This window comes from Astatotilapia calliptera, chromosome 10 (genome assembly GCF_964374335.1).
Source record: "Astatotilapia calliptera chromosome 10, fAstCal68.1, whole genome shotgun sequence".
Classification (NCBI taxonomy): domain Eukaryota; kingdom Metazoa; phylum Chordata; class Actinopteri; order Cichliformes; family Cichlidae; genus Astatotilapia; species Astatotilapia calliptera.
The window spans coordinates 11,766,089-11,780,376 of NC_137431.1; the positions used below are offsets into that span (position 1 = coordinate 11,766,089).

The 14,288-nt window shown below is 41.3% G+C and overlaps 1 protein-coding gene across 6 annotated transcripts in view; it reads left to right on the forward strand.

Moving 5' to 3' along the window:
* Window positions 1–14,288, forward strand: part of abr (ABR activator of RhoGEF and GTPase) — a 119,301-nt gene that overhangs the window by 51,653 nt on the left and 53,360 nt on the right. For all 6 annotated transcript variants that reach the window (XM_026182397.2, XM_080307038.1, XM_026182398.2 and 3 more), the window contains 4 exons: window positions 2,433–2,531; window positions 4,291–4,476; window positions 10,431–10,538; window positions 11,774–11,834. In XM_026182397.2, coding sequence (XP_026038182.1) covers window positions 2,433–2,531; window positions 4,291–4,476; window positions 10,431–10,538; window positions 11,774–11,834 — 454 coding nt within the window. The remainder of the gene's footprint in view (window positions 1–2,432; window positions 2,532–4,290; window positions 4,477–10,430; window positions 10,539–11,773; window positions 11,835–14,288) is intronic.

Below are 14,288 nucleotides of genomic sequence, written 5' to 3' on the forward strand. Positions count from 1 at the left end.
CTGATTTACTTTACACTGTCACGGTTAGCTGAGGAAAAACTGCCAATGTGTGACAGGCCTCAAAATAGGCCCTTTGCAGTCATCACATCGCAAGTGTTTGTTATCTTTATAGTCTTCAGCATTCGTAATAAAGCAGCACGTGTAAACGGCATATACTATAACACATACGGTAAATACTGAACCTTGATGTGCAGTATAATTTCCTACCTTAGGGATAACATCAGTGTTGGAATGTGCATGTCAGCCATGATTGGGTTAAATGATGAGGTCATGCCTCCTTCCTCATCTGGGCAGTCCTGGAGTGCTGATATCATTGTAAGGAGTTGGTGGAATTAATAATTAATCTCTGCTCTCACAGCTGTTCTTTGGCCTTCTTTAAGGCACACATGTCGTATTTAAATGCCAATTTCTGGAGTTTATCGGTATTTATCTCTTCAGTAAGGGAAAAATGTCAATACAGCAGTATACCTAACCAGCTACACTGATAAGGTATGCAACACAATTCAATTCAATTTTATTTATATAGCGCCAAATTACAACAACAGTCGCCTCAAGGCGCTTTATATTGTAAGGTAGACCCTACAATAATACATACAGAGAAGAAACCCAACAATCATATGACCCCTCTGTGAGCAAGCACTTTGGCGACAGTGGGAAGGAAAAACTCCCTTTTAACAGGAAGAAACCTCCAGAAGAACCAGGCTCATGGAGGTGCGGCCATCTGCTGCGACCTGTTGGGGTGAGAGAAGAAAGACAGGATGAAGGACATGCTGTGGAAGAAAGCGAGAGATTAATAACAAGTGTGATTCAGCAGAGAGGTCTATTAACACATGTTGAGTGAGAAAGGTGACTGAAACGGAAAAACTCAATGCATCATGGGAGTCCCCCAGCAGTCTACACCTATTGCATCGTAACTAAGGCAGGATTCAGGGTCACCTGATCCAGCCCTGACTATATGCTTTAGCAAAAAGGAAAGTTTTAAGCCTAATCTTGAAAGTAGAGATAGTGTCTGTCTCCAAAATCCAAACTGGAAGCTGGTTCCACAGAAGAGGGGCCTGAAAACTGAAGGCTCTCCCTCCCATTCTACTTTTAAATACTCTAGGAACAACAAGTAAGCCTGCAGTGCGAGAGCGACGTGCTCTAATGGGGTGATATGCTACTAAAAGGTTATTAAGATAAGATACAATGCAATATACCTTAGATAACTTAAAAGTAAAGAAAAATATCTTTAAAAAACATATTTTTAAAGTGAATGGATTTATCTTAATTGTTGCTTCTAAATGAATGATTCTGTGTGAGTGTGAACAGTTGTCTGCCTCTGTGACAGTCCAGTGACAGACTGGCAACCTGTCCAGGGTGTACCCTGCCTCTCGCCCTGTGTTAGCTGGGATAGGCTTCAGCCCCCCCGCATGGGCTACCCTAATTTGTCTTAGTGGAAGAGAATTGCTGGATGGATGGCTGAATATGAAATTAACATACAAAACAGAGCATATGTCCATACGCTAATCAAACTTGTCGCATACTTTTGCGAGTCTGGCGTCACTAAAACCACTGCTGTTGTTATGCTGCTGGCTAACCATATGAAACTCATGAACACCCCCCCCCCCCTTCTTTCTCATAGTACGTGTTCCGATCATTACTGGCGAACGCTGCTGAATTAAAGCAATTCGAAAGTGAAACTTTGAAACATTTTTCTGTTTGATACACCTGTGCACTCCACAGTCCAGTATACAAAACCATAATTCCTTTTCAAATATTTTTACTTCACCTACACAGATATTGTGACATTTTGATTGTCACGCAAGTATCATCTACCACAGAGTCACTGTATCACTATGCCATTGTTGTGTATTGCATTAGTATCAGGAGTAACTATACGATTCCCACTGGCCAAATCATAAAATGTGGAACAGGGCAGTCCTTTATGACGAAGGAACGGCCAAAAGTGAGAATAATGTGAAGAAAGATGAAGTCTTCTGTGATCATGTTGGAAGTCCCTCTTTTGAAACCTGGTAATTTTGCTCTAATTATGAGTTCCCACAAAATGTAAACAGTACACTATGAGTGTGCCTTGGTCTGTGTTTCTCAGACATCAATAGGATGTTGACTTCCCCGACGTTGACGTCAAAATGCAACAGTTGCCTGGAGTCATCACAAGTAGTTTTACAGAGGAAATGAGGTACTTAGATGTTTTCATAAGATTTCTAATAGGTTGCGCATTCTTTTATGCTTACGACTGTTTGTATCAATCTTGTGTTTACCTGATGTGACTGTTCCACTGGCACCATTGCAGGAAATAGAGTCAGGGTGCTTTCATGTGCCGTTAGTCAGAAACGAGTCTCGATAACAGGATTTTTGGTGAATGTATGTGTTCTATATGTGTATGTAAGCGAATAAAAGCATATTACAGCCAGGTCTGTTTTATCCTGCAGGGAGACATCGAGAAAGGACTGGAGATGAAGAGACTGGTGCTGTCTGGATTCCTGGCCAGCGAGGAGATCTACATTAACCAGCTGGAGGCCCTGCTACTGGTGAGACACTCAGACAAAGACAGACAAGTAACAGAAACAATGTAACAAGGCTCATATAACCACGTGAACATTGGAGTGCTGCTGCTGCTGTAGGCATTGGTGTGAGCTGTGAGACTATCAGAACACTATTAGTGGTCGATGGCCACACTTAAAGCAGGACCACAGATGCTGCACTTTAATGCAACGCTAACCAACCACACTTCCTCATGCTAAGTCGCTATGTCTCACAACCTGCTGATCCGGCCGCATGTTCTACTTTGGCCAATATATAGTCAGATAGATGCTAAATTAAGATCTACAAATGCGCACAACAATTATTGTGGAAATTCACCAGGGCAAGACCCTCCCCCCCTCCACACACACGCACGCACGCACGCACGCTTCAATTAGTCAGTAAGAACAAATGATTGCACTAACACTTGCTGAAATCTGGTCAGGCTCTCAGTTCCTTCCCTTTGAGCTCTTGGTGACAACACAACGACTCATCTCGCAGATCCACCAATAAAAAGTTTGTTCCTCTCCTCCTCCACTTCCTCAGTCATTCAGAGGCGGTCTAAAACAGGCACTGGGGCCGTTTGTTTTTATGTCTTTTTTTCCCATGTCTTTCAGCAGAATAATACACTTGCTCCAAACAGAATAGTCACACCTTACTCTCTGGCTGCATCCCTGGAAACCCGGTGTTTCAAAATACTGGATTCTTTCAACATCAGACAGTTTAATAAGCTGGTCCGATCCCCCCTGCTGCCAGGTTTCATACACTGGCTCTTCACATTCTGAGAGAAATGTTTCTTTATCTGGAAATGTATCATAATCATATTCCACGTCTTCAGGGTATTTGAAACAATAACATTATTCTGAACTTCTTGACTGGATTTTTCTTTTTTTTACTCTAAGAATATTTGGTAGAGTTTGTAAATGTAATGATTTTATTTATTTGTTTGTTTTTGTAAGACAACCAAGTAACAAGACGATCCCAATCAATGTGGATGATTATGGTGATAAATTTGGAACAGTCTAGGAAGTAATTATCTTCCTGTACTGTGTTGGTTCATTTACACTTACTGGGAAGTAGATCACAAGAGAGTCTCTCTTTCCTATTTTCTTGATATAAACATGGGTTCATTAAAAATGTTTAAACATCACCTCAGCTGCTCCAGCTGATTTGATATATGATGACTATTATTTTCCACCAAGGAGATGAAATTTAGGACCACTAGTCTCCAAATACTTTCTGGTTAAATCTAATGAGGAATTTTCAGCCGACTGCTTTTGCCGTCTTACATAGACTAGGACAGACATATTGATTGTCGGTGCTTTTAAAAATAATCCAACCTGTCTCATGTGCTTTAATACAGTAGGAGGGTGACTCATGATTAGCCCTAGAGAGCTGACGTAAAAAGCCTTTCTGTTTGCACTGTAATTCAGAGCCATCGTCCCCACGCACGCCCAACATGACCAGTCTACACATCACTGTGATTAACTGAGTTGGCCTGCAATCTGCCCGAGTACAAACAACACAAAGGAGAAGACTGTCACCCAGATGAAAAGAGGCTCAGATTACATACTTATCACAGAGTGACGCATTTAGACGTTCCCTTTCTGGCACTGGTCCTAATAGGTCCTTTTTGTTGGCCTGATCAGATGTTAGGGATGATTTTAACACATTTTCTGTGTTCATCAATCTCATACTTTATATATGACTAATTTAGGCTAGAGTTTTGGCAGCCCCCCTTATTACCTGAGTCTCCTGTCTCTCCAGCCCATGCGACCCCTGAAAGCAACAGCCACAACCTCTCAGCCTGTCCTGACCATCCAGCAGGTAGAGACCATCTTCTACAAAATCCAGGACATCTTCGAGATCCACAAAGAGTTCTACGACGCCCTCCTACCCAGCATCCAGCAGTGGGACGAGAAGGTCACCGTGGGACATTTGTTCCAGAAGCTGGTGAGTCTGATGTGGGTGACACAAATGACAGTGTGCGGATCTTTTATTTCGCTCTCCGTCATTTGCAGGGTACATGTAAATGGCTGTTAAACGGAGAATTGTCAGGCTTCTCACTGTTTGTACTTTGTGAATCACTTGTCTTAATTAGACTCAGTGTGCGTAAGTGACTGACGCGTGCCCCCGCGACTGTGGCCTGGGCATATTAGCAGAAAAGTTGCAGCTTCTGAACTATCACGCTGTCATACTTGCAGTGGATTAAACAGGTGCTTTCAGTACATAATGGAACAGCGGCACTGTAACGTGCATGTAAATGTGCCTGTGTGTGGAATTAGACGGTTTCCAGGCCTCGGCTCGTCACTAAGTTGGTTAGAGCGGTGTAATGTCAGATTTGCAGTGGATAATGTGATTTGAAGAGACGCATAACACCGCGTATGTACGTATGCTGGACAATGTTTTCTTGGTGGAATAAAATTAATCTGTATATAAGGTGTGAAAAGGCTGAGGCACTCGTCAGTAATTATTTAGTTGGGTGGACCAGTTTTAATGTTTTGGGAACACAAGCTGTGGAGTGGCTGGTATCATTGAAATATACACCTGCACAGTTTGTACCGATCCTTCATTGTGAGTGTACAGACAGGTGGTAACACTGTGGTTTGTAATTTTCCTTGACTGGAAACTCTGCGAGAGCACCAACTGTCTTTAGAAAAGCGGGAGCAGAAAGCTTTAAGTTTATTTTAGCTGCTGGTAACAACAGGGCTTTGCTCTAAGGCTGGGAGCCTTGGACACAAGAAGTCAACAAAACCAAGTATATACTGGAGCCTTCTTTTTAGTCCTGTTACTGTAATACGGCCTTATTTTAGACTGCGATCAGTCATTACGTATCAGCATCAGAGGTCAAGTTTTCTGAAAATCTATTGAAAACAAAGATGTGACATAAGGTTTTAAAAGTGGTACCATGTATGCAGCTGCTAAAAATCTTGGTCAAGTTTGAATCCCGGTGACCTTAATCTTAATGTCAGAGGTCAACTTTTCAGAAAATCACCTAGGATTTTTAAATTTATACCATCGGTGCATCTACTAAAAAGAGGTTAATTCATTAAGATCTGATGTGTGATTTAAGAGTTCCTTTAACGTTCTTGATCAGTGTATATATATGCGTTTATCACACTGTTGAATGTATGTGTTCACATACCAGCCCCTTTGGTTTCACACCACAGAAGTGAGAACGTCATTTTCCTTATGTTTTCATGGTGTCATTTTGAGGAACCTGGTAAGGTCATTCTAATTAAAAACACAGCTCTTTAGGGAGTAGATCTCATTTTCAGTTTTGGTTTTCAGGTACTTTTTGATGTAAGCAACTGTTATTCACCATGACTTAGTCAGACGTGTGAAACTCAGCGTTTGTTTGTGATGAAGAAAATGTTAAATAGACTTTAAGAGTTTTTACTTCACCCATGTATAGGACATTTTTAAAGCTTGGATATTAATAATAATATTTCATTAACAGCTTGATGTTTATCTTTATGATTAAAACATTTGATGAAGCACTTTAATAAGAGGAAATGATGAATATTCAGAGATGAAGTATGTTGGTGTTAGTGAAAGATTTAACAGGAGAGAAAATGAGCACAGTTTTGATACAGTTGTTTAAACTCCTATGAGTTTAAGTACTTCTATTCAACAGACCCCTCCTCACTGTGGACGGCCAGCGCTAAGCGGCACCTATTAGTGTAGTCATCAGCTCCCATCTGTGGTGTGTATTTGTGCGTACATGAATATGTCGTGTTTCAGCAAAACATTAGTCAGAGTGGCTGTGTGAGAGTGCAGATGGCAGTTTAATTAGCTGGTCTGCTCCCTGCTGCTCCTCGTCAGCAGTATGGGTGCCACTGGAGCAACAAGGACAGGCAGGGTTACAGAAAACAGGCCGAGACGGGGATAAAGACCTGCTTCAGGTCCAAGTTTGTTTTTCACTTTTCTCAGATGAGAGAAAGGCTTAGCTATAGCCTGTGTCTGCAAGGGATGCATTTGTCTGAGCGAATTATTATAGTCCTAGTCGCTCTAGAGGCACAAAGTAGGAGAGGTTCAATTTACTGTGGATGTGGCGCTGATAAAAACAGTACCACAACTCCATCTTTTACACAGTAGTCACTATTAACTATGTATAGTGCAGCCACATAATAATGTTTTTAATCATATATTTGCTGATGGATTTTAGTAGCTGGTTATTTTCACAGCAACTGAAGCTTACTCAAATTCAGCACAGGCATTAAATATTGCAGCCAGGCTCAGTTGTAATAGCTTTAGAGAATTTAAATTAAGCCTAATCGAAATTTGAGCAAACCTGAAAAAATACTAGCAAAGCTAGTTTCCCCATTATGTTGGGCGTTCACCCTCGTGTTTAACACCTCAGACAATATCAAAGATGTACCTGTCTAACATGGTTTCACCTGATGTTTTTAAAGTCCCAATTTGTAAAACCTCAAGTTAGTGTTTCTGCCATCACTTTCTTGGCTGCAAAAAAAACTGGGTGTAACAAAGTGCAAGTTTAACTGTGAAACCACATGCTAATGACGTGTGATTGATAACTCGTTAGCCAATGAGCGTGCGTTTTCATACCACAAGTATTCTTCTATTTTAAAACATGGTACGACCAAGATTTTCAATTCAGACTTGAGTTATTTATCATATTTATTACTTATAATATTACTTGATGGTGTATTTCTTTCTTTCAGCATGACTTAAAATGAGTGACTGAGTCCTTAAATTCACCAGAAAATTTACAGATATCAAGCCAGAAATTTCTATGGGACCAGAAATCTTTTTTTTTCTTCTTTCTTTTTTTCTTCTTCAACCATAGATATCACCATGCGATATCCTCAGATAGAAAACAAGTCTAAGATAATTTTGGATTTACTTAATTCTTCTGACCAGGAAGCTACATGCAAGTTTTATACTGCCTGTTGCTAGCATGCTAATTGAGAGTTATGAATGTAACTAAGGTTTTGTGAATTATGGATGAACGTCTCTTGAGGTCAGGAATAATAGAATAAAACTATGAAGGCAAACGTGGTAAACACTAGAACAGCTTTAGATCAGGCAGATAACCATTTTACCATTGTCAGTAGTAGACTTTAGCATGCTAACACTCTATCATCTTGTAGAGTTGTAGCATTAGCATACTATTAGCATTAAGTATACCTTCATAGGTTTTTTTTTTCTTGTCCTTAGACTTATTTCGACATTATTATAATTTGTTTAGGAAAGAATAGTAAGAAGAGGGTAATACAGTGTTGGCTACCTTAAAGAAAGTAGACAAAACTTATACAAGTGCTAGATAATTAGAATTTTTTACGTGAGGTTTGAATATGAGACAAACACTGATTTCTAGGGGAAAATGTCTATTCCCCAACTGGTTGTTAGTGCTTTGTGGAGGTTATTTGCTCTCCATGGGTGAAATCTGTTAGAAAGAAGATGCCGTACCAAAAACTTCCAAGTAATTGCTTTGGTTGTAAGCAGTTCCCTTTAGTTTTTCATGTCTGTCTGCAAATACTTGCTAACTTCTAGCCGAGCAGTAGTGAAATGTGAAGAAATGCCTCAGCACCGTAGCCAACATGTTTCAAAAGGTGCAACTTTTATTTTGGAGGAAAACTTTCTCCATCGTGGCTCAAGAGTTGGCAGTTCGTCTTGTAATCGAAAGGTTGCTGGTTCGAGCCCGCCTCGGACAGTGTCGGTTGTTGTGTCCTTGGGCAAGACACTTCACCTACCGCCTACTGGTGATGGCCAGAGGGGCTGATGGCGCGATATGGCAGCCTCGCTTCTGTCAGTCTGCCCTCAGGGCATCTGTGGCTACAACTGTACCTGCTTTCACCAGTGTGTGAATGTGAGAGTGAATGAATAGTGGAATTGTAAAGCGCTTTGAGGGTCTCGAAAAGCGCTCTATAAATGCAATCCATTATTATTATTATTATTATTATTATTACTTCCAGTTTGCAAAACTTTTCACAGTTTTATTGCAGCTCAGAGAGTAGCTGGACAGTGTTTGAGGACAAGGCCAATCAAACTATGAACCCAGTGACCAAAGCAGTCACTTTAATTAAGAAAAAGGTGGTCGACTGGGGGAGTCACTGGCTGGTTGGCTTTAGGACTTTAGACCAGTCATTTCCCCAGCGACTACATCGACCTCTAGCAAGTGCTCACAACTGGTTGGGGAATACCCATTTCTAGGCCTGTGTGGCTGGTGCCTTATTCACATGATTCTACAGTGTCACCACGATTGTCACAAAATGGCAGCCAACTTAATGCCATGTGGTTTGTGGTCACGTGTTAGCAAAACCTCAAAAGTGGTTGCACCATTTTAGTGTGAGTGTTGTGGCTGACTTGATGGTACTCTGCACACACCTGTGCACAACTGTCTGAAGAAGGAAGATTTTATCTTGGCGATAGAGGAAACTGTGGGCCACTGTAGAAAACGGAGGACGTTGCACATATTGATGGACAATCTAATTGTGGAGTTGGGATTTTTAAACATAAAGAAAAAAGGTCTGCAAGCAGTGTGCTCGTATTTGGCATTGTTTGGAAAAAAACAAGACATATTGTTTGGTTACTGATGTCATATAATATTAAAGTTTTCATTCACTACATATGGTTCTTTTGCTGCTGTTGATCTTTGTTGCTTATAGCTGATCACTTGGTGTGCTTTAAAAGAGTGGCGAGTGCTCTGAAAACATTCACTACAGTGTTTAGTTGAGGGTTCGTGTTGCTCTCAAAGCTGCATGCAATTTAAAAAAAAAAAGGCACCTCTAAGCTGGCAAACGTGTCCATGTGGGTTTAAATAGTCCGTAGGCTCTTCTACCAGCTGAAAAGTCTCTCTCCTGTGTTTCTTCATGTTCTACTTCCCACGTTCACTTTCAAACACGACCTGTTGTTTTCTGTCCTGCCACTTTGACCTGTGATTTTTGTTTTCTAAAGCGTGGGCGTTTTGTCTGGACTGTGACTGACACCGCTTTCATACTGAACTCATGAAATCTCATAACGTCATTCTGCTTGGTTTGTTCTTTCCAGCCAAGCTGCCAAATCTCCATCTTTGGAAATTCAGCTATGACACACCGTGGTTTCTCTTTTCCATCCACAGTTTTGGTTTGACATAAAATAGTCTCCAGTTATAAATAGACAATCCACGCGTGGTGACATTTGTTTCACTCATTTGTAGTCAGTGTCACACATTACGTGGTTTGACGGTTTTGTCACATCACATATTTGTGTCCTGATGTTTCCCTCCATCGATTGTTGCTATAACATGTTTCAAATGCCGCATGAGGCCGCACACTTCCCTCACGTCTTTGCTTTTGAGCCCAACTTTCTACTTCTCACTCCGAAGGGAAGAGGAAGGAGAGGAAATGAAAATAAGAGGACATGGAGTTTAAGGACAAAAGTCTTACTCATGCACTCTATTCAGCTGAATCCAATCTCATTGCTTTAATAGGATGCAGTCAGCTCTTCAGCCTAGGCATTCAAGCATAGCTGTAGCAGGATGCATATTCATGCACTGCTGGTCTGCAGCTTGTGTTACAATGCACATACAGTGCTGCAGAGAGAGGGGCTGTTAATGAAAGAGAAGAGGATAGAGAGGGAGAGGGACTCAATCAGGAGGGACTGCAAAGCGCTGCTAGTGAAGTGGCTTTATGGGAATGTGATCAGACTATATGTGTTGACTCAATGAATTTAAATTGAATTGGAAGTGATCATTTAAGGTGAATGCAAAGTAGGGCTTGCTGAATTTTATTTTAGTTGCCATCAGTGCAATGACATACTTGTGTTGACTTCCCGAGTCTCCGGAGTTCATTTAACAATTTGAATAAAATGAGAGAAGACTAAATGCCATCATCGTTGTCTTAGTTTGCCTCACACCTTCTCGTTGTTGTTTCCTGAACGTCTTTGCTTCTGCTTTCCTCCAGGCCAGCCAGCTGGGCGTGTACAAGGCCTTTGTGGACAACTACAAGGTGGCGCTGGAGACGGCAGAGAAATGCAGCCAAGCCAACAGCCAGTTCCAGAAGATATCTGAGGTGAGTTCAGCCTCCATGATTTTAAACAACGTGTAACAAGAGAACTTTTAAATAGCAAACATGTCATTTTGTTGCTATGTACTGCATTTTAACATCAGCATATCAAACTTGGCGCAGTAATAATACGGATCCATCAAACCTCCCCTTCACTGGTCTCAAGGGTCTTAAGCCATTATATGAATTCTCTTCAGTGAAGAGAACAGGAGAACAAATAGATGACGACACAAACCAGGCGAGTCGAAACGTCCTCTTTTTGGCAGGAAACAGCAGTGTTTATGGGAAATGTGGTCTTATTTTGAGGAACCGTTGTTGAAAACACAGTTAAGAGGTATTTGTGTTCAAATGTGCTTGGGACAGCACTTAGCCAGCAAGCGTATTAGGTAACAGAACGATGAGAGGTTACATTCACAGAAAAAACATCCAGGCTAGTCTGAGTTTACTGTACGGTACGACTACACGCACTTGAAGCGCAGAGAATATTTTGAGCGTTCAGAACAAAAGAGTATGTGTATTTGGGGATTGCTGGGAAGGTGTCAGTGATGTTAATTAGCTGAAAATGTTTGTGGCAGAAGTGACTGATAGTAACACAACCTCTCATGCCCCTTGTTTACATGCTAGCTTTTCACGCCTTAGGTCAACACAGGATATAGTTATAGATTGTTCCTTATTGTTAGGTGTGTTCAACAAAGATCGAGAGGCAAAGACATTACAGTAAAGGAAAGTGCTTACAGAATCTAACTATGATTATCCATCTTCATCATCCTTTAAGGAGCTTGGGCATCTTTCATTTTTAAGCATCCAACTTTCCACTCCCTGTTATCTTATACACCAGCAAAGGGTACATCTTTCACCATCTTACGATGCTGTGACTGCAGCCATTCCCCAACTCTCTGTGAATGGTACTCATGGCCAATGATCAAATCTTTGATCAGTGGTCATTTGCCTATTAATGATCAAGAAACTGACCTTTTCAGTCATTATACAAATGTACCGTTCCTCCCGTCCAGATGAGTCAAATCAGCTTTTTGGGACCTGCCGCAGAGGTTTGTTGGTGGTATTATTTACTTAATGGGAAACTTGTGAAAGTTCCCGTGCCCAGTCTTTTTCAGCTGTCTCAGTTGGATGCACTGATCCTGTACTTCCATTAGTTCAGCCTCAGCCAAGCAAGTGCAGCACAATCCTGTGAGTGTGCACAATTAATTAAATTGATTATTCCACTCTTTTATTTCTTTCAGAACCTCAAAGTAAAAGGTCCTAAAGACTCCAAAGTCTGTACAACAACTAGTTCAATGGAGGGTAAGTTGGTGTTTGCTTGTATCTCTATGCGTGCGTGTGTGCGTGCGTGTGTGTGTGTGTGTGTGTGTGTGTGTCTCTGTCTAGGCTGGATTGCTGTTTTAAGATTCCAGCCCTGCCTCTTCTTCTTGTGTATGCAGTGGTGAGCTCTGGGAGGCAAACTGGTGCATGTGTGAGTCTGCTCTCTCTCTCTCTCGCTCTCCCTCTCTCTCTCTCTCTGTGCCTGAGAAAGGAGGCAGTGAGCAGGAGTGTAGAGTGAGGAGAGGAGAAGAGGGATATGGAGGTGCTTCTGGTCCTCAGACTGTGTTGTAACTGCACATACGGTAACGACTGCATGTTATGAGCTTCCCGCTTTTTGACATCGGGTATCTGTTAGGACATCTACAGCTTTTACGGCGCTTATGATAGACTGTGTGGAGGCAGTTATTAATTAGCTGTCAGACTGACGTTTGGACTTTTGTGCTCATGCTTGCTGAGGAATTTTGCCTTTTCTGAACATTTGCATGCCTGTGATGAGCTTTTTGAGTGATGAGCCTCTGGAGTGTGGTGTTCACTCAGTCATATACGACTGTCTTTCGATCATATAGAACATACAATAGAGAGCATCTTCAAAATGTATCTGTCTGTTTACAAGCTGGGCACGTTTAGTCTGTATAAGGACTGCTGGCCCCAGGCTGCTCCTCGTACAGAATACTTATCTCAAGAGGATCGGAACGTGTGTGTGTGTGTGTGTGTGTGTGTGTGTTTGAGAGGTTGTCTGTCGCGGTACGTGCCTGTACTCTGCTGGCGCCTTGGTAACTTCGGCCGTTTTGGGGATTGCGTTCAGTTTGGTGGGTAGAGCTGTAGACGGTCATTAGCAGATAAGATGAGTAGACTGTGCGACTCTGTCGGGCTGAGAGTGGCTGGGTGAGTGTTCATTCTTCAGATTTCAGTGGCATGTACCTGTGAAGTGTCTGTTAATTTATGCATTGCAGATGAGGAATAATCAACCTGTCCCAGTTGTTTTATTCTTTCTTTTCTCATCTTTCTTGTTTTAGATGATTTTAAAATGACGTCTTTGGTTTGCTGTAGTTTCACATGGCTGCTATGTGTCATGAAACTAGTCTCATATGCCCTTAACAATCAGGGTGTGTCAATACCCAAGGCACTTCCTTTGATTGCTGTTTATATTACAGTACATTAATTACCTGGTGGGTCAGCCGAGGGGTTTCTCTATCTTAACTTTGCAACAAATGCCTCCTCTATCTACTCTCTTTGTTTCTTTTATTATTTTCCCCTTGTTTCTTTTCTCTGCTCAATCAGCTTTTTTTTTTACTTTCCAAAGTATTTAACAGGATCTCAGCTACAGTAAATGGCTGATAGGTTGATAGAAACACAAATACCTGCTCAAACAAGAATCTGATATATTTTAAATGTAAATGGGGACTCATGTCCTATACCATGACCATTTTCTCACTTTCTCTTAATCCTTCTTTATTTCCTTCTGTGTTATCAGTTCTGTCCTGTCCTTCTCACCCTCCTTCACAGGCTTATGGCTGGCATTGGTAGCTGAGAGTTTTGCCAAAATACTGAGGCCTGAAACCTGGCAGTCCTAACTGAGGACTAAAAGTCCTGTCAAACACTTCGCCCACATGGTCAAGCACCTCGTTAGCAAAGATTAACTATTTGTCCATCAGCCAAGTCATCAAGGCGACCTTGGAAAAACGACCAGTCAGGCACGCCTCACTGGGACAGGACATCGACTTCCAATAATCCCCCCCTCTCTATCTGATTCTCACTCTCTCTTTGTGTCTTCATCCTTCCTCATCCTGACTTTTGACTAGACTTTTAACTCGTCCTTGTCTGTAAAATACATCCAAGTCAGATACTAACATGATATGGAGTCAAAAAGTGATGATGCTTAATCCTGCGTTCGGAGAGAACTTGAGTAGATTTCTGTCTACATTAGCATTCAGGTGGCAATCCTTAATCTGTCTTTGTATTCAGGAGAGTATCTTCATTATTCAAATCTCTTGTATATAATTATTATGTTTGCATGGTTGAAAAACTAGAGGAAAACGAGACGAGAAAAAGAAAGAAGTAAAGTTTGAGATCTCTGAGCTTCCTTGATAGGTTCATCCTTAATAGTCTTGGACCTATCTTACATAGTATTGCAAATAGACTTGACTTGACTCTAAAGCAGTAAAATGTGATCTTGAGTTTAAAACAGCCTCTGATTGAAACTTGTAATGTAAAAAAAATTCTGGTTGCATGCTTTGCCGATGGCTTTGATGACTTTTTATTTAACCCCAAAATAATCAAAATGTGTCTAATTTTTCATAGTTTCCTGATAAATGAGCATTAATCATTGATCAACTGTGATATTTAAATGCGCAGTACTGGTATATGACGAATACTGTACAGCCTGAATATTATTGGTTCAGACCGACTCGGATTGATTGCAACGTCTGTCCGTGT